The 27,111-nt window shown below is 46.9% G+C and overlaps 1 protein-coding gene across 1 annotated transcript in view; it reads right to left on the bottom strand.

The window, feature by feature from the left end:
* Dnah8 (dynein axonemal heavy chain 8) overlaps positions 1 to 27,111 on the bottom strand; it is a 228,670-nt gene that overhangs the window by 13,878 nt on the left and 187,681 nt on the right. The window contains exons 87-90 of the mRNA XM_051153391.1: positions 23,718 to 23,878; positions 8,784 to 8,940; positions 5,657 to 5,809; positions 3,982 to 4,171 (exon numbers count right to left, since the gene is read on the bottom strand). Coding sequence (XP_051009348.1) covers positions 3,982 to 4,171; positions 5,657 to 5,809; positions 8,784 to 8,940; positions 23,718 to 23,878 — 661 coding nt within the window. The remainder of the gene's footprint in view (positions 1 to 3,981; positions 4,172 to 5,656; positions 5,810 to 8,783; positions 8,941 to 23,717; positions 23,879 to 27,111) is intronic.

Here is a 27,111-nt window from a genome sequence, read left to right on the forward strand (position 1 = left end):
ACATGTGTGCATATACACAAATGCACACAACACACACACATGAAGCCAAATCATGTGTGCGGTGCCCTGAGAATGGCACACTCGAGGGGCAGGCCAAAAAAATTCCTTTGTGGGCTGTGAGAATCACAGCCTTAAAGAGTTGAAGAATTCCATGAGCCCAAGACTGCCAGGGAAACCCAGTAGAAGACAAAATCTCTCTGGGTCTGCAGAACCTGCTGGAAAGTAAGAGCCATCCACCGAAGAAGCCGTGCCATTGAAACAAACAGCGCAGGGTCACCCACACAGCGAGCTGACCACTTTAATCATCCAGTCTAATTGTCCACATGGCTGAGCTCATCAATGACCACAGAAATCATTGTGAAGGGGGCCTGAAAATAGCAGGTGAGGCTGTGCGGTGTCTGGATCAGCCTTCTCAAATGTGTCAGCCCAAAGAAGAAAACAAAAATCAAGCCAGTCACAAGGCAAGTAAGTGTAAACAGTGCTGGTTGGGATGCTGGGATGCTGGTGTGTGTGTGTGTGTGTGTGTGTGTGTGTGTGTGTGTGTGAGAGAGAGAGAGAGAGAGAGAGAGAGAGACAGAGACAGAGACAAAGGATGTTACCTGTCCTTATGGTATCATGGACCTCAAAGTCACCTAAGTCTGAGAAGAAGGGCCCTGATGGGAAATAACACCACGCCCTGTAAGATACCACAGGCATTATACTGTGATAAATGTATTCACATGTGAATAATTTTATTTTTAATTCATTACGTTTCTTTACTAGGGGTGGGGGAGGAGCTTGCATGCCACAGCACACATGTGGAGGTCAAAGGACAACTTGCTGGAGTTTATTCTCTCTCCACAATGTGGGTCCTGGGGTTTGAACCCAGGTCATCAGCCTTGTTGGCAAGTGCCTTCATCCTCTGGGGTAGCTTGCCAGGCCCCAAACTCCATTTATTTGTGATGAAACTGTGGCCTCTTTGTAGATAGCACTATGTGTGGGGTTTTTGTTGTTGTTGTTGTTTTTTGTTTGTTTGTTTGCTTTTTTACTTGAATGTGTGGGGCATTGTTTATAAAGCCGTTTACTTAAATGTTTTAAATTTTAAAAAACAAGCTGATTTTTATCATAGTGACCAGGGAGGAAGGCACAGTCTCGGGAGATGAGTCCACATTGAAGGACCTACTGCTCATATCAAAGAATTCTTATCTGTTTTGGACACTGCCTGTGAACACACTTCAGGACAGGGAGGGGCCGAAAAGCTCCCTGCTTTTCTGATGCGGCCAACTGATGTGGAACAGGAAAGTAATTTGTCCCCTGTGTCAAGAGAAGGAAAAGGAAGCAAGGATGTGATTAGTGTGCACAAGAGGCGACCTCGAGGCTTCTAAGCAACAAGCAGAAAGCAATCACAGATAAGGGTGTGGGTGTGGGTGTGGGTGCGTGCCACTGTGCACGTCTATAAAGGGCAGGGTGCTGGCTTGAATCAAGTGTGGACTTTCTCAGACGCAGCCATGAGGGAAAACAGCAACAGTCCCACAGACACAGAAGGAAGGACCGTGAAAAGGGTTTTGTCTTATCAGCAAGAGAAACTAAAATGCACATCTATATTCAAAAGAAATTTTTTAAAGATTTATTTATTACTATATATACAGTGCTCTGCCTGCATGCATACCTGCAGGCCAGAAGAGGGCATCAGATCCCATTACAGATGGTTGTGAGCCACCATGCGGTTGCTGGGAATTGAACTCAGGACCTCTGGAAGAGCAGCCAGTGCTCTTAACCTCTGAGCCATCTCTCCAGCCCCACTCAAAAAAAATTTTTTTAAAAAGAATTAAGGAGCTGTGGAGATGGCTCAGTGGTTAAGAGCGTTTGCTGCTCTCATAGACGACCCGGGTCTGGTGCGCAGCAACTACCTTGAGCAGCTCCCAGCTGCCCATAACTCCAGCTCTGGGTGACCCGACATTCTCTGCGAGCCTCCGTGGCACCTGCACACACATACACTCAGGCCCCGCACATACATGTAAAATAAGATAAACTTTTACTTTTTTTTTTTTCTATTTTAATTATGTGTATATTTGTGTCTGTACGCATGAGTGCAGGCGCCTATGGAAGCCACAGCAGGGCATCTGATCCCCTAGATCTACTACTACAAATCACCATGGTTAGTGCTGCAAATTCAGGAAAGCAGGAAGGTCCTTGGAAACGCATGGAAGAGGGCCGGCAGGGTGGTAAAGCACTTGCTGAGAAGGCCTGATGACCTGAGTCCAATCCTCACAAACCACATGGAGATAGAAGGAGAGAACCCACTCCACCAAGCTGTCCTCTGACTCCCCGCCCCACACACCACGACATGTATGCCCCGCCCCCATCGCACACACATAATAAGTAGTTAATTAGTTAATTTAAAGAAGAATGTGCACCCAACATAGGAGCACATATGCACAGAGGGCGTGTGAATATACATATTTTAAAGGCATGATAGTTGCTTAAAATCTATTTATAAGAAGTAACTGAGCGTATAGAGTTTATAAGTCAGTAGATTGTCACCAAAAAAAGGGCCGTGTTGCCCACGGGAGGGACAACAGCACATCTCAGACTCCCAGGAAGTCCTGCTGTGCCATCTTACAGAGCAAGGCCATGATCCTGTTTGCCAGGACCCTGCATCTACTGTGCCCATCCTTAGCCCTCGAATGAACGGGCTCCTACAAGGTGCTGCCGTTTTCACCGGGCTGCCTTGACTCAACACTATTTTTATGAGATTCACCCAGATCGCTGCGATTCCTCCCAAATCAGCCGGTGCTTCTTAACTCACTGACAGATAGAGAGACCGGGGTGCTGAGCATAGAGACACCCAAATCCTTTCCTCTAGCTGAGAATGGCTTGTAAATGCCTGCACTGTGGTAAGACAGAACGTGGCTGGCTATCCAGACCTTACAAGGTCCATGGCACCAACCCAGCGACTTTTTCAGAGAATGTTTCTAAAATGGAAGGATGGATGACAGAACAGCCAAGCACCTTCAGGGAGAGGGGAGGACGCCCTGCCCCTCCTCCCCACCCCCCGACAAAGTTGCCCCGATTTTTCATGTCTAATTTTCTAACTTAAAGCAGCAATTTTTGGCACATCTTCTGGCATCTCATACTTTGGCTTTATTTGTTTATTTTCTATTATTTGTGTGCATGGGCACATGTTACACTGTGTGCACACATATGAGTGCTTATAAATAGAGGTCAAAGGCCAACGTCGGGCGACTTCCTCTATCTCTACTTTATCTCTAATGTTAAAGGATTTATTTATTTATTTATATCTTGTGCATATGCATGTTTTGTCGCGTGTACGTATATCACATGTGGGTGTCTGGTGATTGCAGAGGTCAGGAGAGGGTGTCAGATCCCCTAGAACTGGGGTTCCAGAGGGTTGAGGACCACCGCGTGGGTGCCGGAAACCAAATTGTGCGTCCTTCTCAACAGCAGCTGGTTCTCATAACTGCGGGGTCATCTCTCCACCTTCCCTCTTAGATGAAGGCTGTCACTGAACCTAGGGCTTGCTGATCTGACTAGCCTGGCTGGCCAGCAAGCCCCCAAGATCCTCCCATCAATGAAGCTCCCCCAGCACCATCCGGCCCGGCTGTATGTTGACACTGGTGTGGAGAATCAAACTCAGGTCCCAACTGACCCATCAACTGTTAAAAAACTAACGTTTGAGAGAAGTTTTGGGGGTTTGTTTGGTTGTTTTTTTTTTTTTTTTTTAACCCTTTCACCACAGGCCATGATATTTACTCATGTGGGTAAACAGGAAATGGCAGTGTTTGGCCACTGCACTGTGGGAGAAATGTGACAAGAAGGATTTCGAAGGACTACGTGTATTCTTGGACCTTTGAAAGGCTGTCCCAAGCTCCCGCCCCACCTACACCCCCATACAGCTTCATGGAGTGTACATTTGGCATGCAATGCCGTCACACAGCAGTGCGTGAACGTCCATGTCAGCCCACTTCCGTGATCACATACCTTGGGGGTTAAAGAACCCGGTCATCCAGAACACGTTAGGCCTCCCTTCAAATATCCACGTGGAAAACTGAGAGTTCCTTTCCAGAAGCTCAGTGAACCAGAAGCCCAGGGTGGAGGAATCCCAGGACACTCTCTTCCAGAGCTGAGGTATGCGAGCATCGTACATGTTGTCCAATGCATCCCGCAAGTTCTGAAGACAACAAGGGCAAAACACGTGACGGAGGGAACTGGAGAGATGTCTCGGAGACTAAGATCACACATCGCTCTCACAGGGAACCTGAGTTTGGCTCCAGACACCCAGGTCCAGGGGCTCATGATGCCGACCTGCAATACCAGCTTCAGGGGACCATCTGCCCTCTTCTTCACAGCCACAGGTGCCCGCACTCGTGTGCACATCACAGCCACAGGTGCCGGCACTCGTGTGCACATCACAGCCACAGGTGCCCGCACTCGTGTGCACATCACAGCCACAGGTGCCCGCACTCGTGTGCACATCACAGCCACAGGTGCCCGCACTCGTGTGCACATCACAGCCACAGGTGCCCGCACTCGTGTGCACATCACAGCCACAGGTGCCCGCACTCGTGTGCACATCACAGCCACAGGTGCCCGGACTCTGTGCACATCACAGCCACAGGTGCCGGCACTCGTGTGTGCACATCACAAGCCACAGGTGCCCGCACTCGTGTGCACATCACAGCCACAGGTGCCCGCACTCGTGTGCACATCACAGCCACAGGTGCCCGCACTCGTGTGCACATCACAGCCACAGGTGCCCGCACTCGTGTGCCACATCACAGCCACAGGTGCCCGCACTCGTGTGCACATCACAGCCACAGGTGCCCGCACTCGTGTGCACATCACAGCCACAGGTGCCCGCACTCGTGTGCACATCACAGCCACAAGTGCCCGGCACTCGTGTGCACATCACAGCCACAGGTGCCCACACTCGTGTGCACATCATACTGCACACAAATGCAGGGACAGGGACATGACTCACATGGAAAATAAGATCTTTTTAAAACAGTGGGGCTAGTGGGCCGGAGAGATAGCTCGGCAGTTAAGAGCACGGGCAGCTCTTGCAAAGGACTTGGGTTCAGTTCCCAGCCCCCGCACGGTGGCTCACAACTGTCTGTAACTCCGGTTCCAAGGAATCTGGTTTCCTTCTCTAGCCTCAGTGGGTGTGTATATATACATGCAGGCAAAACACTCATATAAAAATGAATAAATATTTTAAAACAATGGTTTCTAAGAATACGTGGCTAGGAAACAATACTGGGGAGCTGGGAAGAGAGGCCCGGTTGGTAAACTGATTACCCAGTGAGCAAGAAGACCTAGATTCTCCATATAAACACAGCTGGGTGTGGTTACACATGACTACAACCCCAGCACTGGGAAAGCAGAGACTGGAGGACCTCTAGGGGTCACTGGCCAGTTACCCCATCCTAATGGGTGAGAGCCAGGTCCCAGGGAGAGACACTGCACCCAAGTGAAGGTGTGTGAGGAATGACAGGTGAGGCTGCCCTCTGCCCTCAACATGACGTAGGGTCTCACACATGTTCATGCACACTCACACACCTTAGTACACTCACACACAAATGAACGCGTGTGCGCGCACACATGAATACATACATGCAAGAAAAGACAGAAGCAACCAGACAAGGGTGATGCCCACCTCACTCATGATGATTGTCCCTTCGATAGCCAACTTCAGATCGCTCAAGCTACTGCGGAGGATGGAGATGACTCTCTGCATCCTGTCAATTTCTTGTCTAAGAAATATGTTCATGGAATTAAGGTGTCCCATCTTTATCAACCGAGCTTTCACCTAAGGCAAAGTATAGCATGCCATAGTTTTAAAAATTCATCCATCACTTCTCTCCCAAATGACCTCTCTCCCAATCTCCATTCTTTCTCTTCCTCTGGATGTGTCTCCTCCACTAGACCCAACGAACTAGAAAACATCTCTTGCAGAACCAGACTGGCTGTTAAATCCCCCATTTTCTGAGCTTCAAAAACTTCTGTTCAACTTAAATGATTTTTATTTCCCACTGATTGTACTTAGTTAATAATTGGAAATGTTCTTTAAAAAGCTGAAATAAAACTGTACCTATTTCCTCTTTCCAAAGATTAAGTAGTGAGTGTCAGCTAAATATTCTTTTGCAATCTAACCTTCCCAGGAGTGTAGCAGGACGTTTTTCCATCACTCTTACAGAGCTGCTATTAGAAATGTCACCAAAAGTTAACGCAGCCCAAATCTTTACAGAACAGTCACCAGTAGACACAGTTAACTATAGGATCACGTTGGCCTCAGCTACAGAGGCTAAAAATGGCTTTCCTTAATCTAATCAGTAAAAAATGTTTGGCTTCGTGGGAGAGCCATTAAGTGACCTGTCACTTGTTCCTGTTGGCATATCATTTATCGACCATGTTGAGGAGATCAATACCAAAGCCTCTCATTGTGAAAACAATAAAATATAATGATTAATTCATTAATTAATAAGTCAATATACATTCACATTTCAGTTTAGTGATACACGCCGTGAAGAAATTGACCGTTGACACCAGCAGGAACTCATGAGTGGACATGAACAATTCAAGAGGTGCCAGGATGGAAGGGTGACGGAGACAGAAAGTTGAAGATTTGACTCATGGATGAGTTCAAAGAGCCACCGGGAGGCTAGCAGCCAAGGGACTTTCTTGCCAGAGATGCGCATGGCTCTCCTGAGATGTGGGATGTTAAGCATGTTCCTCCAGCAGGGGGCATCTCTGCTGTACAGCAGCTGTGTCATTCTCGGTGAGTTAAAGATAAAGGCGCAAAACAGTTACATAAGAGCTGATGGCCTGAGCTGAGGCCACCTGAGGAGGGCGGAGCAAATAGTACCACCCTTCCAGCCCAGCTGGGCCAGTGGAGGACCATGACCCAGTCCCACATACTAACTTTGGGGTTTCTCGTAACTCCAGCATTTACATTTTTCAAAGAATCTGTGTGTGCATCTGTGTTATGTATGTGTACAGGTGGGGTGCCTGCAGCAGGCAGAAGATGCCCTGGGACTAAAGTTACAAGTGGTTTTGAGTTGCCCTGCATGGGTCCTGGGGATGGAACGCAGGTCTTCTGCCAGGAGCAACAAGTGTTCTTAACTGAAGAACCATCTCCTAGACTCTAAAAGCCTTCATTTGTTCTTTTACTTAGAGAGAGCATCTCAGGCTGGCCTCCAACTTGGTATAGAGATAAGGATGACTTTGAACTTCAGATACCCCTGCCTCCACCTCCCGAGTGCTAGAATGGTAGGCGTGCGCCACCATGCCCATTGTGTGCAGTGTTGGGAATCGAACCCAGGGCCTTCTGCATCCTAGGCAAGCACATTTACCACCTGAGCCACATCCCAGTTGTTTTTCCAGTCTCCAGCGCTCTGCTCGGTCTTCATCCTGAACCCTTCAGCCTAGGTGGCTGACACCACACACAAGCATCCTTTGCTCATGGCTGTCATGTGGCAATTCACTCTTTGGGGAAGAAGAAATCAGGGAAAGACCACTTCAATCCCACAAACGGGACATGAATCCCAAGTATGGGCCACAAGATAAAACATCCCCGTGACATGTGGTAACTGCCTCAAAATAATTACCCTGTCCTGAGCTTAGGGTTTTAAAGGTTTACTCTGGGGCTAGAGAGTTGGCTCAGAGGTTAAGAGCACCAACTCTTCTTCCAAAAGTCCTGAGTTCAATTCCCAGCAGCCACATGGTGGTTCACAACCATCTATAATGGGATCTGGTCCCCTCTTCTGGCATGCAGGTGTACATGCAGGCAGAGCATGGTACACATAATAAATAAATCTTTAAAAAAAAAAAAAGATTTACTTTGTGTGTGTGTGTGTGTGTGTGTGTGTGTGTGTGTGTGTACACACACTCACATGCATGTATGTAATTAATGTATGTATGTGTACCGTGTGCATGCAGGTGCCTGCAGAGGCCAGTCGAGGGAGGGCATCAGATTGCCTGGACCTGGAGTTATGGCAGGCAGTAAGTTATTTGATATGAGTTCTGGGAACTGAACCCAGGTCCTCTGAGAGAACACCAAGCACTCTTAACTGATGAGCCAGCCATCTCTCTAACTCCCGGCTGCAGGTTTTAACAGGGAACCTCGTTGGGCATAATGGACTGCACCTGTAGTCCCAGCTACTCAGAAGGTAGAGGCAGAAGGATTACTTGAACCTAAGAACTCTAGGCTGGCCCAGGCAACATGGCATGGCCAATTTCTTCTTAATTAAAAAAATAAAAATAATAATTAAACCAGAAGGGGAACACCCTAGAAAAGAGTATAATTTTAATGCGGACTGTATTCAACACATGACTATGATTCCAGCATAAACTGCTAATAAAGTCAAAGCCTTGCTGTGGTCTCTAACAAGATTCTCCCCGGGCTTCTGGGAGCAGCTGTCTACGGTAATGGGGCTCCATTTGTGCTGTGGAAGCTAATGGCATAATTAGGTTTCAATTTACAGATTTCACTTGACTGCTACATTTCCAATAACATGCCTCCATAACATAAAAGCAAGAAAGGTTTGGCGAGGTGGCTTTTCGGGGGGGCGTAAAGACGCATGCCGCCAAAGCTAACAACCTGGATTTGATCCCTGAGACCCACACGATGGAGGGGAGGGGAGGGGAGGGGAAGGGGGGGAGGGGGGAGTAGGAGGGGGCGGAGCCAACTCCAGCAGGGTGCACTCTGATCTCTGCGTGAATGTTATTTGATGGGGTGGGTGGCGTCTCCCAGGATCTTGCCCAGCGGGAAGGGCTTGGCTTACCTCGTGAGGTATATAGTCAGGTGGCAGCTTGCTCAACATGTCCTCAGACAGCCTGTAGACAATGGCCTCGCGCGTCTCGCCCACACCGCCACCGCTCTCTTTGGGCTGGATGTTGGTGATGGTTTCGAGGACATCAGAAGCCGTGTTACTCTGATACCTGGCAAGAAGAGTGACCACTCAGCATGAGGAAAGGCAAACGCAGAGAGAAACTTGACCATCAGCCTACAGGAACGAGAATGCTTGGGTGTCTGTTAGCTTCCAGTGTGACATCTCGAACACCACAGCAACTCCTGTCCCCAAATTACCTTGACTGTCACTTCCTTATGCAAGCAGCTTACATTGATGTGATCACACCTTCTGTCCCCCACCCCCACCCCACCCCCAGGGCAAGAACGGCACAGGCGTCTATCAGAATATGGCAATTCATTACATCCAACAGAACCATCTCCTCGCCCCTCCCCCATTGTTTTATGATCTACTTAATTTTTTCCCCCTCTGGTCTGGTCTGTCTTGTCTGTGAGGTATAGCTCCCATGGTGATCTTCTGTCATCCATCTGTCCCACCTACTCAAAGGCAGCCACCCATCTTGAAAGTCCACTCAGCTGTGACTGAAGAGGATGACTCGGTCAGTAGAGTGCTTACAGCACAAGGTTGAGGACCCGAGTTCAAATCCCCAGCACCCACGTAAAATGCTGGGTACAATGGCACAGAAAATGCCAGGGGGCACATCCCTGGACAAGGAAACAGATCGTCAGTCATGTGGGAGCTGGATGCAGGAGAGCTTAACTGCAAATGGGTACACGGTTTCTATCTGGGGGAATAGAGGTATTCCAGCCATCGGCTTCAGGGATGGCCACACAGGTCCTGAAACTTACTGTATTTTTAGTCTCTAGCTAAATTTGGGGAACTGAAGGAAGGTGGACTATACTTTGTTAAAAGGGTTTTTTTTTTTTCCAAAAACCAAAGAGGATAATAGTAGCGTAACTTTGGAGAAAAATGGAGAAGCAAGCCACTAACATGCTGCTACTTGAGAAGATTCTAAAGAAACACGTCGGTGAGGAGAAAAATGAATCCCGTGCAAGGTTTGAAGTGTAGAAAGAGAGAGCCGATGGCTGGGTAAGCGTGAACAAGTATTATAGGGTAAAATAATAACTATGAATCTAATTGTTGGGGTTAAAAAGCAAGGTACAGTTAAAATACTGAAATGTCAGGAGGGGATTGCTTCATGTTAATGTTCCATAGGAATCTATATATCTATATATATTCATTTATATTTACTCTATATTTAATCCACATGCAATAAAGATGTTTTTAAAATAAATACTCATTTAACTGTATTTCTAACAAATAAATTCTGCCAAGGGCCTATAAAAAGCTGCATAGTGGATTAAAAACCAGGAAGTGTCTCTATCCTCATTGATAAAGTGGGATGTCATCTAGAGTTCAGAATAAAATGGCATGTTACAAAAAACCAGCTATGAGCCTAGAGAGGTTCTTGCCCGTGACCCCAGCACTTGGGAGGCTGATGCAGGAAGACAGCCACAAGCTTACGTCCTACCTGGGGTACAGATTGGGCTCCAGCATACTCCAGGCTGCAGAGAGGGGGAGGGAGGGAGAGAAGGGGGACAACCCCATCTCAACCAACCACAAACCCCACAAAAACAAAAAGCAAACAAAACGAGCAACTGTGCTGCTATCTTTCTTCTTTCTTTTTCTTTCTTTCTGTGTATGAGTGTGAGTGTATGTGTGAGTGTGTGTGTGCAGGTGCAAAGAGGTCTAGAATGGTATTTTGACAGTGGTGTTTCTGTGTGCTATGCCCTTCCTATAATCATTACCTTTTTTTCATATTCCTCCATATTTTAAGAAAGTGTGACTTCCATGATAGCGCATTAAGAAAATATGATTAAAAAAAGAAAATAGAGAAAAAAAAGAAAGAAAATATGATTTTATAACAAAATTGCAAATCCAGCCAGGCAATGGTGGCTCACACCTTTAACCCCAGCACTAGGGAGGCAGAGGCAGGTGGCTCTCTGTGAGTTCAAGGCCAGCCTGGTCTACAAAACGAGTCCAGCCTGCCTCAAAGCAAAACAAAACACAAAAATTGCAAACCCATTTTCTTTTTAAGAAACAGACACCACCACCACCCACCTCCATGGGCAAAGCCCATGTCAAGTGCAAAGAACTTGTCAGAGATGAACCCGTGGCAAATGTTTTGGGGACACTGAAATGTACCTCAAAATCATGCAAGCCATAAAAGCCCTCTGCTGACGGCTCATGTTTCTCTTCAGCATATATAGAATGACACCGTTTCCTCTCAGCATTCCTAGGTGTGAATTAAACATCTTTCTGTGGAGCCCAACGCAGTAACTGTCAGACACCTAAGGGGCTACTGATAGCACTGCCTTGCCATCCTCTTGTGAAGGAACTGTGTTCCGTGGGAACCAGAGAATCCCTCAAAGCCCGGGTTTGATCTCACTTGTGAGTGGAGTTGAAGAGGAGGACATGCTCCTGTCTCCATCCAGTATTCCTATCTGCCATGATGAGCCGGTGCAATCCACATGTGGACCCAGACATGGAGGCAACCTCCATGGTACATGCACGTGGCACCCCATTTTACACACTGGGCTGTCCGTCTGTGTGGCCATTGTGAGAGCGCCCGTGTTAGAGCGAATGTCTGTCACCCCACCCCAAGTTTGGGAATTGACTCTATCTTACCCTTTATAGTGTGAATTTCAAAATAAGAGTTAACAAAAGTAAAATATATTTTTGCTTGTATTCATGTGTGTGTTGTGTGTGTTTGCACGTAAGTGCAATGCCCACGGAGGCCAGAAGAGGGCACCAGGTTCCCCAGTGCTGGCGATATAGGCAGTTGTGCCTGACACAAGCTGTTGGGAAGCAAACTCTGCACTTTTGATCCCTGAGCCACCTCTCCAGTCCCCAAAGTTGATTTTGTTTGTGTGTTTTTTGTTTTTCGAGACAAGGTTTCCCTATGGCATCTTGGCGGTCCTGGACTTGCGTTGTAGTCCAGGCTGGCCTTGAACTCACAGCAATCCACCTCCCTATGCTTCCCAAGTGCTGGGATTATTAAAGGCGTGAGCCACCATATCTGCCCAGCTCCCCAAAGTTGATTTTTAATAAATAAAAATTTATTACTTAGTTACTTTTGGGGTATAAGCAACCCCTACTTAGATATTGGAGGATTTAGATTGTATCGAAGTACTTTTATTTTAACAGTGGAAAGAGGAACAGGAAGGGAACACACACGGCTGAACATGCGAGGTGGGAACAGAGCACTCCAACAAAGCAGTGCAGAAGGCAGCTGCCCTGCTCCTGAATTTTCAGTGCAATCCATATGTGCAAGTGTGTGTGTCACAATCCAAGTTTACAGCCATATAAAGTTTAACAAAAACACAAATAGCACAAGAGTGGGCAAAGTATATATCAATAGTTAACGAGACAACAAAAGGAAATGAGTCACGGCCTGCTACCTACACGTTATAATATCCAGGTTTCAGAAATCTAGATCTGTGTGTGATTCACGTCCATGACCTCCCTCTGTGGGTTGGCTACAGTAAGGACAGGAGATATGGATGAATCACTTTCAGAGAAATGGACAGACCACCATGGCCAACACTCACAGAGCACCGCTGGATACCAGGCCAAGCTGGTAGTATTAAATCCCCGACCTCCTCCTGAACACCCCACACGTAATACATGTCCCTGCACTCCTCGAGCTCTCTGTGTTTTACACTTTCACCCTTTCACACCAGATACACTATCTTCAGTCTCCTCTGTCCCTCGCCTGAAGTGTCCCTGGCGCCATGCCCTTCAGCAGCGTCAGTGTCGTCGCCGTTGCCAGCCTAGACCCCTCAGATACAGCTTCCTGATGCCGTTCCTATGTGCTCTTGGCTTCTGAGCTCCACTTCCCGATTGGCTCCATCATTCACTTCTCATCCTTAACCCCTACTATTTTCAGGAGGATTTATTTTCCCTATGCATGCTTGTATGTGTATGCGCATGTGTATGGCAGGTAGCTGCGGGTGGCATCAGATTCCTTGGAGGTGGGATTGTAGGTGACTGTCAACTGCCCGGTACAAGTACTAGGAACCAACTCAGGTCCTCTACAGAGAGCAGCAAGGCCACTTAGCCTCTGGTCCATCTCTCCAGCCTCCCTACTGCCTACAGAACGAGCCCAAACCCTCTGCCTAATGCCCCAAGGCCTCAGAAGCTGCACCCTGCCTCGGTCACATCTCCTTTCTGCAGGCACTGCTCCCCACGCTCTGGGTGAGCTACGCGTTCTGGACAGCCTGCACTCTTTCACTTCTTCATGCCTCTCTGTAGGCTCAATTTTTTTAACCAATATATTTTATTAACAACTTAGTGACGGAGCATATGTCACTTATAACCTGACTAACCAAAACAATAGGAAATGAGGATTAATGGGCACAATAACAAAACCGTAAGGATATCACTTCCGAGGAACGATTCTCCTGGTGCAATCTGCAGGATTTCTTCTGCTGGAACCTAGAGTAACCAGAACCCAGAACCTGCACAGAAGCCAGAGCCCCGAAGCCTTCCCTTGAGCAGTTCTCTCTAGGAGCGTCTTGAAGTGCAGCGATGAACAGCCAAAACTATCCCAAGTCTCAAAAAAAAAAAAAAAAAAAAAAAAAGCCCCACCTTCAGTTCAGTTCTGGGCTCATTTATATATCTCCTCCCAGAGTCTGTTCACGGGATCCTTTCAGCTGGCAACAATCAAGCTCCTGCACGAGGTGGTTGCTCTTCTAGTGGATTAACCTCACCTGTTCTCTCACGAGACCGTTCCAATCCTGCACTTGGGATCCTAAAAAACAGGTTTATCTCTCCTTCACCCCTCTTTGGTTGGTTGCTCCTGACACTGAGTCTCGGTCCTTACTGCCCACTGTGTTCTTTCTTTGCACTGTATCTTTCTTGCCCCATGATGAAGGCATCTCCTTATTCTCGCCCCATCCCCAAACTGACAACGATACGTCTATCTTCCAGCGCATAAATGGAATATGACCTCTATTATCGGCTGTCTTTGATCCCTAGATTGGTATTTATTGGGGTCTGTGTTTCTATTTTTCTCCCTGGATGGGGCATATACGCAGTGGCACTGTATATATAACCTGATTTTAGAGTTTATCAGATTGTCTTCCGTATTTACCATCCATCCATTTCCCTAATAGACGGTGAGCCCGGAGGATAAGAACTGCGTCTTCCTCGTCTTCACGTTCCCAAGCTGCCCAGACAGCAAGTTCTCAATAAATACTTGTTTGTTGAGCTGAAGCCAGTTGGTTGGAATCTTATTAAACTTCAAATACAAAGGAGAGCGGGCCTCCAATATTTAAAGGGCATGAAAATTTAATTATCTGTCCCTTCTTGTGGTAAGCATTTAGAGCAATTTTTATTACAAGTATTTCCACTTCCTGACATTTTTCCACCTAAAGGGAGAAATGAATACACATGCGTGTGCATGTGTACCCACACATATAGAAAGGTAAATATACACCACTGGCTCCTTAACTGTTAGTAATCTAAATTTGTGTTCCCACAGCCTATTCTCATAGGATTTTTCTCCTCCCTCAAAGTTATTTGTGCTTTCCTCGTGTTTCACATGGCTTTCAAAAAAACCTGGATTGTGCCACACTTCAAAATTCAAGGAGTAAATTGCCAACCCCTTTACATATTATCCTTCCAAAAACACAGGAGAGTCAGTGAGTCAAATTTCAAGATGAATAAAGCTATTTTGTAATTATATCACCAATGCAGATCTTCTAATGCTAAAGATAGAAAAACCACGGTAAATTTCCATGCTAAGAAGGTCATTCTGACCTGGCCTGTCTATCCACAAATAAAATCTAGAATGGCCCGTGTCTGAGGGCTTGCAGGAGCTCTCTCTGCTCACCTCCAGCCTCACACGCCCTCTGGAAGCCTGCCCTACACACCAGTCTCTGGGAGCCAGCTATGCACACCACCACGGGCAGGACCAGCTTGTTCTCCGAGGGCTCTGGTCAAGTTTGCAGGTACCCCCGGGCAAGGATCCCGATGGAGATGCTGCGGCTGCCTCTGCTCCATCCCCCCTACGAAACCACTTTCATGATGGGTGATTTTATTCATTTGTGATGCTATCTAAGAAGAGCCCTCAGCTGCGGGTATGACTAGGAAGCCCCAAAGAGTTGATGGACTTTGAATGACAGCAAGACAAGCTCCCCGGGTCACTTCATCGCCCATTTTTATTAGGCACATAATGCCATTCCCCAGCGTCCCGGGGTTGTATGACTTACATCTCCTTTTCCACAGCGTGATTTTTATGTTTGCAAAGATACAAACGGCAAGCGCCTAGTCAGCTGGCACTAAGGGATAATTGCAAATACCTCTACATGCCTCAAAAGCCCAAGGGCTTTCAGGGAAAACAGTCTCCACAGCTGCTTCGAGAAGAAACACAGAGACTGTCATAATTCCAGAACTTTAGTCCCGAGTCACTTCTTGAAAGATTTCTCTTTGGAGTAAAAGGTAAGAGGAGAGGCTATTTGGCCATTGTGGCTTGGTGGCTCGGGGAGTTGGGAGTCACGAACAGCAAGAATGCAAAACAATTCAAAGATAGCACTACCTATAAAATAAACAATCAAGCACCTAATGAGGTATCAGTGCACAGTTATTTCCAGATAAGCACATGAAATATCAATGAGCATAATTTAAAAAAAATAATAAATATAAAACTCAAAAAAATTGCCCGTTAATTCCAAAAGGAACATGTTTACATTTGCCCTGCACAGAAATGAATGGAGATGTTGTAATGAGGCATTTGATAAATTTCGGAAGGTAGAAAAAATATGCATAACCCGCTAATGAGAAAAAGAGCCAAAATAAATAACTGCTTTTGACATCGAGATAGAGGAATTTGCGGAGTCTTTGGTACCTTATAAATCTAGATAATAAAATGTGAATACACGGTGCATTTTTATAGCTTCTGTCACCAAGATATCTAACCTCACGGGAGAGATTTTACTTATTTTCAAGCATTTAATTCGGCGTGATCTCCCTCCACCACCACCTTCGGAGACTGCATTGGGAAACAAAGACCAAGGAGGAAGAGTTGTGATTCCCTTCTGCAGATTCCTCTCCTTGGAGATTTATGGACATGAACTTCAGAAGGCAGATCATCATAAACAGGGGGCGATTCTTCACCACGGTCCATGACACCCATGGGACTGTGTAGCAGCAAGATTGCTGTTGAATGGCATGGCCGGTTATATAGAGTAGTGATTTCTCTCACTGGGAACATCCACGTGGACTAAGCCACTGCTTTGCGGACTTCTTGTCTTGTAGCTTCCACTTGTCACCACAGTACACCCCGCATGGGGCTCTACTTCCCCTCTGTGCACTCTTACTCTAGAGTTCTATGTCATCCCACCCTCCCGGGTCAGACGTGGCAAAGGCACGGTGGATTACACAGACTTTGAAGAACTGAGACATGCTGGGGGTGGGGGGGGGGGGGTGGGGGAGGAAGGGCAGGTTGTAGCTGGGAAACTGTGTCCCTTACTGCCTCCTAGTGGCCACTAAGGGAACAACGAGGAAGCAGGAGGCAGGAGCCTCTGAAAAATAAAACAAAATTTTGGGCACTTAAAGAAATGTTCAATGTCCATAGTCATCAGGGGAATGCAAATCAAAACAACTCTGAGATCCCATCTTATATCCATCAGAATGGCTAAGATCAAACACTCAAGTGACAGCACATGCTCGCGAGGATGTGGAGCAAGGGGAACATTCCTCCGTTGCTAGTGGGAGCGCAAACTTGTGCAACCACTGTGGAAATCAATCTGGCACTTTCTCAGAAAATTGGGAATGGATCTACCTCAAGACCCAACTATACCACTCCTGGGCATAGACCCAAAAGATGCTCCACCAAACCACAAGGACGCTTGTTCAACTATGTTCATAGCAGCTTTAATTGTAATAGCCAGAAACAGGAAACAACCTACATGTCTCCCAACCAAAGAATGGATAAAGAAAATTTGGTATATTTACACAATGGAATACTACTCAGCTATCAAAGATATCGTGCAAATTGCAGGCAAATGGATGGAACTAGAAAAGATCATCCTGAGTGAGGTAACCCAGACCCAGGAAGACATACATGGTATATACTCACCTATAAGTGGATATTAGCCATACAGGATAATTATACTACAGTCCACAGACCCAAAGTAGCTAAGTAACAAGGAGGATGTTTGAATCTTACTCAGAAGGGGAAATAATATAGGCAGGTGGAGGGAGGGAGCTGGGTAGGAGAGGAGATGGGGAGGAGAAATACCTAGGGAGAGACACCCTGGTGCGAGAACAGAAATTGGACCGGGGGCGGGGGGAATCTCTGGAACATGTCAGAGACCTAGGGTGGGGGGGGCACCCTAGCTGAGACTCCTAGAAGCAGGGGATATGGAGTCTGACACATGCCCACCTCCTGTAGCCAGGCAGGACGTCCAGTGGAGGGATAAGGACACCAACCCACAAAACCTTCGACCCAAAATTTGTCCTGCCTACGAGATGTGCAGGGACAAAGATGGAGCAAAGATTGAGGGGACAGCCAACCGAAGACTAACCCTACTATAGACCCATCCCGTGGAAGAGAACCAATCCCAGACACTATTAATGTTACTCTGCTATGCTTGTAGGCAGGAACCTAGCATAACTCCTCTGAGAGGCTTCGCCAAGAAGCTGATGGAAACAGATGCAGAGACCCACAGCCAAATATTAGACAGAGCTCGGAGAGTCCTATGGAAGAGTTGGGGGGAACAACCAAGAGAGCTGGAGGGGTCAAAGACTCCACAAGAGGACTTAGAGAGTCAACTAAACCTGGGCCCATGGGTGCCCACAGAGACGGAAGCACCAACCAAAGAGCATTCACGGACTGGTCCTTGGCCCCCTGCACATATGTAGCAGATACACAGCTTGGTCTTCACGCAGATCCCCCAACAACTGGAGGACAGTGGGGGGCCCTCTCTGACTCTGAGGCCTGCCTTTGGATCCTATCTCTCTAATTGGAATGCCTTCTCTGACCTCAGTGGGACTTAATGTGTCAGGGTGGGTTGGAACCCATGGGGGACCTCCTCGTTCTCTAAGAAGAAACAATAGGGGAGAATGGGGAGATGGGTGTGTGTATGGGGGATTGAGAGGAGACAGGGGCTGCAATCAGGATGTAAAGTAGAAAAAAATTAATTAATTAAGGGGGAAAAACGCAGGATGATTTGGGGGTAGGGTTCTGGTTATCAGATATTTCTGGGTCTAGAAGAAAGAAGAATTAGACCCAAAATGATGTTCACCCAGTAACCAGGAAACTTTCCAAACGCAGAGCTGTGGGATACAGCTGACTGCCTGGGCGCAGCAGGAGCTACTGACAGGGTATTAAGCACGGTGAGAGGAGGCTCGAGATGGGAGAACCACAGGGAAAAGCCAAACGGGAAGACGGGAATTCAGCCAGATCAGGGGAGCTAGGCACACAAGTCTCACAGGAGAGACCCAGGGCTTAAGGGTGAGGAAACTGTTAAAGATTTTGGCATGATTTGGGGAGATGCTAGCTTAGGCTTGCTATAGCAGCCCACCAGACGGCTTCCCACACCCTCTCTACCACCCATGAGCACCAACAAAGGAAGGTAAGCTGTAGAAGAAAGCTCTAGGCCTTGGCTTTACACTAAGGAATCCTGCCAGATCTGTCTTATAACTTGCCCTGTCACTTTGCCCCACCCCATCAGCATCCCTGACCTAGGCTTGCATCCACACATCCCTGGATTTACCCTCCGGGTTGGGGTGTCTAGAATGTTGCACGAGGCATTGTCGGTGCTCTAGATAAGGCTGGGCAAGTGGCAGAGAAGTTGCCTTGTGTTCTAAGTGTCTTAGAAACTTCTGAGAAGGAGAAGAGGTGGCAGCGAAGGAAGGGGACCGGGGGGGGGGACGTCATGAGTCCATTTTGGGGGAGTTTGAGTTACTGGAAAGAAATCATATAAAAGACAGTGGTGAGATTTTCATCAGCCCCTTTCAGCTCCTTGTGCAGACAGCTGGCGGGGGGCATGGTGAACACTTTTGAACTCCCAGGTCCAAGTCCCATCACAGAGGTTAGTGCAGTTCTCCGTCCTCACCAGAGGACTTTGTGCAGCGAGTGGTGGTTATCCCAGAGACTCAACGACTGGCCAAAATACAGTGGATAAGTGATGGTGGAAACAGAGAACAAGCTCTAAAATGTTCATCAATATCACACCATCTCCCTGAAACGCAGGAAACATCCAGGAAGAGGGGGCAGAAAGGCTGTAAGAGCCAGCGGTCATGATGACAGCTATAAAACAGTGTCTGCTGGACACTATGGGCATGCTGTACTCAAAAATTCATGGCAACAGTAGACCCCTGCCCAAGATCTCCCCGAGATCAGGCCAGTCAGCACTGCATCATGGGTGGAAGAAATCAAGAGGCCCTATCCATAACCAAAGAGATAACTCACAGCCGATGGCTGCTGGGGGAGAGAAAGACAATGTATCAGGGGCGTGGCCCCTGGTAAGCTGTCCGTGTACCAGCGGATGACACCATACTCAAAGCACATACCTGAAGCACCAGCTGGACTGAGTGGGTTCTATCAAAGAAGGGGCATTAAGTTGGGAGGGGGACGCAGTAGGGGGCTCTGGGAGGAATCAGAAAGGAAAATGGGTTGATATGATCAAAATACATTGGGTATATGTAAAACTTCTGAAAGAATAAATAATCAGGAGACGAGAGGTCACACTGTTACCCGAACACTATATTAAAGAATGGCCACAACGCTCGTGCATTTTGCATATGGCTTTGCCACGGTGTGCATTCCCCATCAATGACTGAGGACCTGTTGGTCTGGGTCCTGTTAAAGAGGACTTCTGACTTGAGGTGTGGTGTTCGGCTCTGTCAATGTCAAGTTGGCCACCAGCGGTTTCGCTGGGATATGATGACTCACTGTAGCAAAGTGGCTGGCTGTAGATGCTTGACAGGTTATTTTAGGGGAGCTAGAATGATTCTTTGGAAGGGAGGCAGGAGTGGTTGCAAGCTAATGGGCTTCAGGCCAACGCCTACAGAGCTAGAGGCACGCACACACTTCCACGATAAATTTACCGAATGTACTGTGTGCACACATTAAAGCAAAGACTGCCTTGCAAAGATCCATGCAGACAAACATGAAAACACAGACTCAACCAATGATTTTCTTCAAGAATACAATTTATAAACCTTGACTGCACTTGGAACTGGAAGGACATTAAACATGGCAAAGTAGGAGCAACACTAAAAAGGCACTGGGCCCTGATGGTTTCACAGGATAACTCAACTCAATTTTTAAGCACATAAATTGTTTGAGGGATTAGGAAATGCCTGCAGTTTTATAAAACAAACATAACCATTGGTTAAACAATGAAACTGGATAAAGATATCACACACAAAAAGCTCTGGAGCAACATTGTTTGTGAGCCTCAGTGCAAATCTCTTCCTATTGAACTATTGATAGTTTACCCATAAAAAGAGAATAAGAAAAGAGTAATAAATTTCAAGACTGAATGGGTAATTTGGATTAGAAAGTCCATTATATATTATTTAGCAATTTGAGGGATAACCATATAATGTGTTTCAAAAATACTCAAAAATATTGAATAAAATTTGGGATCCAATATTTGTTTGGATTGATTAAAAAAAAATTTCAAGGATAGCAGGGAAAAATGCCAGAATGGGGGCATGCAATGAAGAAACTTGACTGAATAATAAAACATGAGAGTCTTTAAACAGACTATTGATGGGCTAACAGTTGAGATGTAATATGAATAAATTAATAAAAAAAAGAAAGAAACAGACTATCACAACAAAGAAAGCCCAGACATGGGCCCACACACCTATCAAAGTTTTGTCCACGTTTAGGGGAGCATCTCAAATCAGTGATAATGAATTATTTGATTGCCACTTGGAAAAAGATGGTTTCATCCATACAAACATTCCAAATGGCTGAAACAGTTAAATATGCAACACAAAACCATACAAGCACCAGAAAAGGGATTATTCACTTTTAACACCATAGGAAAAGAGACCCCATTGCTATTACTATAGACCCAGCTACAACAACAACAAATCCATCATTTGATCACACAAAACAACAGTGAAATCAAATGAAAAACAATACTTCTGCCTTCAAAAGCAAAGGCAAAATGAAATGAGAAAACAGGAAATAGTATTTGCAACATATATCACAAATAAAAGGCAGGAACCATGCGTGTGTATGTGTGTGTGTCTGTATGCGTGCGTGTACATATATATATGTATATACATATATACACATATGTGTGTATGTCTTAAAAATAAAAAAAGGACTAAACTTGCTCCTGGAGAAGTGTGGACAAGTTATACATCAATAACAGGAATAGAAAAATTCATTCAAAATAAGGAAGAGTATCTGCTCCCGTTTCATCTCTGTTGCTATGATAAAATACTCTGGAGAGGAAAGGGCTTACAGTCCCAGAACACAGTCCATCCTTGGCTGGTACATGGCGGTACATGGCTGTAATCTCAACACTTGGGAGATGGAGGCAAAAGGATAAAATATTCAAGGTCATCCTCAGCTACAGAGCGAGTTCAAGGTCAGCCTGAGATGAATGAAGCCCTGCCTAAGAAACACTGTTTTCCCAATACTGGGGATCAAACTTGGAACTTTGTGCATGCTAGGAAGGTATTTATCAGAACTGTACCTCCAGCCCACAGAGCACCATCTTTTATTACATCATTATGATTGCATGGAGTTCTGTCAACTACTTTTCTTCCCACCCATCGGAAACCATCACATTCTATGGATTGGCCCCACTGGTCAGACTCATTCGAGTCTAGAAGGACTTAGCATTCAGCCAACCAAAGTTTCCTGAGCGAGGGGCACAATTACAGACAGCAGTGAAAACGGACACAGGCTTTGGATGCGGCAGAATTTATATTCTAAATGGTGGCTGGTAAATACAAGCAAATAAGCACTGAAAATAGAGTGCGTCTGTGGCAGATACAAGGAAAAGTAAGTCAAGGGGTAGGGCGGGGTTTGAAAATGGGTCGACATCTTTACTTAGGGTGACTATGGGGAGGCACCCATGGAAATATGACCCTTAAGCAAGGGCCAGAAGAGGTAAAAGGTGAGCTGTAGAGATATTTCCGGGAGGGGGCATGCTCCAGGACAAGTGTGGAATCCTTTGGTCTAAGGAACAGGAGGCTGTGGAGAGCAAGAGCTGAATTCAGGGGTGGGCGGGGGGGGGGGATATAAGGAAGGAGGATGGAGGAGGGAACAGAGGTCTGGGTTATATGTGTGTAGGACACCTTTGATCTTGATCCAGGGTGAGGCAGGACCTTGGGAGGATTCTGAGCAGAGGAGCTACGGAGTCTGACTCACATTTTAAAAGCCTCAGCCCAAGTGAAACCACTTGCCCGTTCTCTCTCTCTCTCTCTCTCTCTCTCTCTCTCTCTCTCTCTCTCTCTCTCTCTCTCTCTCCCTCTCCCACACACACACACACTACTCTGAAACTGATTCTCAAAGAAGCTTCTTAAAAACGGTTTTGCTCACTGTGCTTGCATTTCAGCTCACTGAACAGAGCCTCTCAAGGCTCTCAAAGCAGCAGCCCAGGGGTGACACCAAGGAATTACCATGTTCCAACATAGGGAACTAAACACCCATGGGTTGTGACAGTTCTTCTGAAAGTGGAAAAGTACCAGGGGCCAGGGTAGAGGGTACAGAGGGGATGAACCCAGTATGGGTACAAAATCTCATACAGGGGGCATGCTGGGCCTGGCTGGGACAGCAACACGCTTGTCTGTAAGGACAGAGTAGGGGAAGTGGGGAGTGCCCATGCATGATGACAGAGTTATTAAAATTACAGCCACAGGAGTGGGAGAGAGGCAGGCATGCCATGCTTTCTAGAATCTTCTACCAGTGGACCATAGGAGGCAATACCTTGCAACGGAGTAACTCAGCTGGGCCTGAGTCAGCAGGTGGAATGAATGAGGTTGGTCCCTTTTGGTGGACGGTTCTTCAAAGAGAAACTTCAACTGGAGGGTGGGGCCAGAGAAGGGACTAGGAATTGGTGGGTATTTCTATGCCTTTGTGGGACCAGGGACCTCACACTAGCTGTGGGGTATGTGCCCATGAGGGGCTTGTGACCATAAGGTTGTAGGTGAGCAGGCATTAGAAGAGATGGTCCATCATGGAGAGACCCAGGCAGGACTCTAATTGTATGTCGCTTGCCCTTCCAGACCCTGCTAATGATATACCCTATAACATATATGTTACAATATATATTTAGTTCTTTTAAAGACATGTATGCATATGTGTCTATGTGTGGGTATGTCCACATGAGTGCAGCTGCCAAAGGAGGCCAGAAGAGGGCGTCAGATACCCTGGAGCTGGAGTTACAGGTGGTTGTGAGTCACTGCACATGGGTGCCAGGAACTGAATCTGGGTCCTCTACAAGAGCAACAACCACTCCTAACCACTGAGTCATCTCTCTGGTCCTGAGTGGTTTATTTTTAATGGATAGTTGGAGAAAGAGATAAGGAACCAGGAGATGACTATCAATGGGGAGCATCGATTGAAGTAAAAACATAACTGGCTTTATGACAGGACAGAGAAGTAATCAACGCATAAATTACGGCCTTTGTGCTGTCATAAATGCCAGGCCATGGGGATTTAGTGAGTGGAGGGCAGGCTGAGTTGTGACAGAGTTGTAATTGGAAGACAAGAAACAACACTATTTTTCACAGTAAAATAAAAAGAAAGGAAAGGAGAGAGATTAAGGGAGAAAATGAAATGCATAGTCTTTGCCAAGCTGAGTTACAAATGATGCCTTCGAATTAAAAAAAAAAGAAAGAAAGAAAGAGAAGTCAAGAACTTACGTGATGTCAGCATTAGGGTGGAGCCCAAAGACTTCCGGATTATCTAGGGATGGCAAGGACTGGATATACTCAAAGTACTGGTCCAAGGTTTTGCACACAGGGATTTTATATCCAGTGTAAAAACAGAATGAGGGCTCAAACATCTTCTCACTAAACCAGACCTATATGGGAGAGAGAAAATAAAAGAAAATTGATGAAAAGGAGCAAGGTTAGAAGGAGGGCGCTTATTTCCATTTTAATAGGCTTTCTTTTTCTCTTTCTTTTTCACTGTTGGTTTTGAAAGGATCTTAACAAAACTATCAACAGAATAATTATCGCATATAGGAAGAGAAGAGATAATCCACAGAAGAAAGGCTGCACAGAAATAATTAGCCACCAAAGAGTAGATCCAGCCAAGGTACGGAAGGTGGAGCAGGGCCGGAAGTGGGCTCACTGGCTGGGCACTTGCTTAGCATGTAGGGAAGCCCTGAGTTCAATCCTCAGCAGTGAAAAAAAAAAAAAAAACAAAAAAGATGTTGGGGAGAGTGGGGATGGGATGTGGCTCAGTTGGAAGAGTGCTCGCATAGCACAGACACTAGGTTCTATCTGCACTGCTTACACCATGCCTGGCGGTGTACTCCTGCAATCCCAGCACTTGGGGGTAGAGCCAGGAGGGCCAGAGGCTCAGCCTCATGTAGAACTACATAGTGAGTTCAAGCCAGGTTACACGGGAGTTAATCTGGTTATCTTGGGTCCACCCGCAGGCACGAGGACCCCCAGAGCATCTTCACAACCCTACCTCTCCCCAGGCAAGGCTCTTCTTTGGGGCTGTGTCTACACAGCTTCACTCACAGATAAATACTAAGCACCAACAACGCAGCCACAAAAGCTTCTCAGCGCCCGCCCTCCCACCCTGAGCTTCCTTTGTTAAGTTCTGTTCCTAGCCACAAGAAGCGAATGCGTCCGCTGCCCAACCTCCATTGTTGTTAGCCTGAAGATATACTTTTTTTTTCCCTCATCCCATATGAGTTGATTGATTATCTGTAATGAAACAGTGAGAGAACAAATATACACTTGGTGTGAACAGACTTCCTTTGAAAAGGTGGGAAAATGGGCTGTTGAATGCCCGAGCTGGTTTGAGGCTACAACTTCGGTATCTAACAGGGTGATTTCCCTAGTAGGGAGGGCAGTGAAGGGACAGGAATGGAAGCAAGGCTAGGGCCAAGGGGACGGGACTGTGCCTTGCCCATTCAGTCCCACTGTTCCTGACCGCCTCCCTCCATCGCCCGTTTGCAGCTCTTTTTAGACCCGGCGATTATCCTGAAATGTTGTGTCCTGGTTTTCTCCGTGGCTCTATTTGCTTCAGTGTCACTCTATTCAATTCCTGTGTGCAAGGTACAGAGCTGAGAACCAGAACAGAACGCAAAGGAGAGAGACACGCGGTCCTCTCACCCAGGCAGCTCGTGACCTGGTAGAGGGACAAGCCAGTTATGAAATAACCACTCTAATATGAGGTTCACTGAGGCGAGAGCCAGAGGGACATAAAAATAGGCAAACTGCACAGAAGGCGTAAGACAGCAGGAAAGGGCGACAGGCAAGGTGGGGATCAGGTAAGGACTTATCAAGGACAATATGATTTTGGAGAGAAGTCTTCAAGGAGAGGGGGTTTTGTTGCTGTTGTTTTGTTTTGGCAGGAGCACTTGGGATTAGGGAGGACGCGCTAGCAAAAACACAGATTAGTGGGCACCAAAGTGGGCTGGCAGATGCCATGAAGCTTAAAATAATTACAATATTGTGGGGAGGGAGAGGAAAGGGAAAGTGGGGAGAGTTCTATGATGGATGACGGGACGTGGGGTGCTGAGCAGAGTGGGCAAGCAATTTCAAGTTATTAAAGAAGATGGTACTCTGTGTGTGCAGTCGGCATGAAGACAAATGAGCTGTTTAGTGACGTGGGTGGCTTGAGCTGCAGGGACGCATCCTGGGATGGAGGCTTTGGGTCCCTAGCACATTCGTTATCTAACAAACGACCACACCAAGTGGCCCCATGACATGTGGTAGCCGAAGCAAAACAAAAGCCTAGCCCCGTGCTTCCCAGTTACTTTATTTATATATACCCAAGTACGTGGACTTGACACGCCCCTAGATCGCTGGGGTTCACCAGGTGTGACTATAATAAAATACAGAATATGAGCTCTGCATGGAATTATTCCATTAGTCTCTTTTTTTGTTGTTATGATGAAATACCCTGACCAAAGCAACTTAGGGAAGAAAGGGTTTTTGGCTTGGAGTCCCTGAAGGACAGAGGTGACGATGGTGGAGAAAGCACGGCAAAGAGCCATGAGGCTGGTTTGTCATCAGGAGGCAAAGAGATCACACTTCACCCATAAAGAGCAAAAGGGATTGGATGGGAGGATCAGAGACAGATAACAGGAAGTGGGGCCAGGCTATAAACCCTCAGACCCCGCCCCCAGTGACGTACTTCCTCTAGCAAAGTTGAGTCTTCTAAAGGTTTCAAAACCAAACAGCACCATTTACTGAGAACCAAGTATTCAAATACACGCGCCTGTGGGGACATTTCCTCATTCAAGCCGTCACAGACACTTTGGGCAGATGCAAAAGAAAGCAGCTGCTATAATCTAGGTCTAGAATTACCACAGCCCACGAAACCAGTGGGACAGTGGCGGGACCTTTAAAAGGCGTGGCTTAGCAGGAGGTCTGCGTGACCTATGCTAATGAGGGAACACCTGGAACAAGTCTGAGCAAAACTGTGGATTAAATGAGAGGAAGGAAGGAAGGAAGATGGGAAAGACAGAAGGAGGGAGGCGGTGGCCAAATGCGGAAGAAAGAGGGAAATCTTGAGGGACTTGGGAAGAGCTTGCCAGTGGTCAGAGAACTGTAGACTCTGAGGTCCCGAGTGGGTTGGGATGTCAATCTGGGTACAAGCGTGGGACAATAAATGCAGGGAGAGAGCTCAGAGGAGCTAGGAACAGGTAGTGGGGAAACTGCGATCATGACGGGGTGGGGTAACTACCACACTGGGGTAGGAAAGGGAACCTTGTGCCCAGGACCAGTGAGTGACTGAGACATAGCTCAAGTGTGTTCCCTGCAGGTGTGTCTCCCACACTTGGGGAGGCAGAATCTTGGGGGAGACAGTTAAAGTCTAACTTAGCAGTCCTCCATGGCCCCAAGTGTCCCATGTCAGGGTATGCCCAGGTGGTGGAGGAGAAGCAGGCTGAGCTAGCAGCAGCTGTCCCCTACTTGAACTGCTAGGTCAGCCATCCACCTGGTCAGGTGCCACGGTGGCTCTCAGCTATGCCTGGAGCTGGGCTCTGGTGCTTAGGTGGAAATCACACAGGGGCCCCTCAACAATCTCCTGTCTGCCACCAACCAAAATGCTCCAGCCACCTGAGGGTAA

This window comes from Acomys russatus, chromosome 11 (assembly GCF_903995435.1).
Source record: "Acomys russatus chromosome 11, mAcoRus1.1, whole genome shotgun sequence".
In the NCBI taxonomy this organism is placed as follows: domain Eukaryota; kingdom Metazoa; phylum Chordata; class Mammalia; order Rodentia; family Muridae; genus Acomys; species Acomys russatus.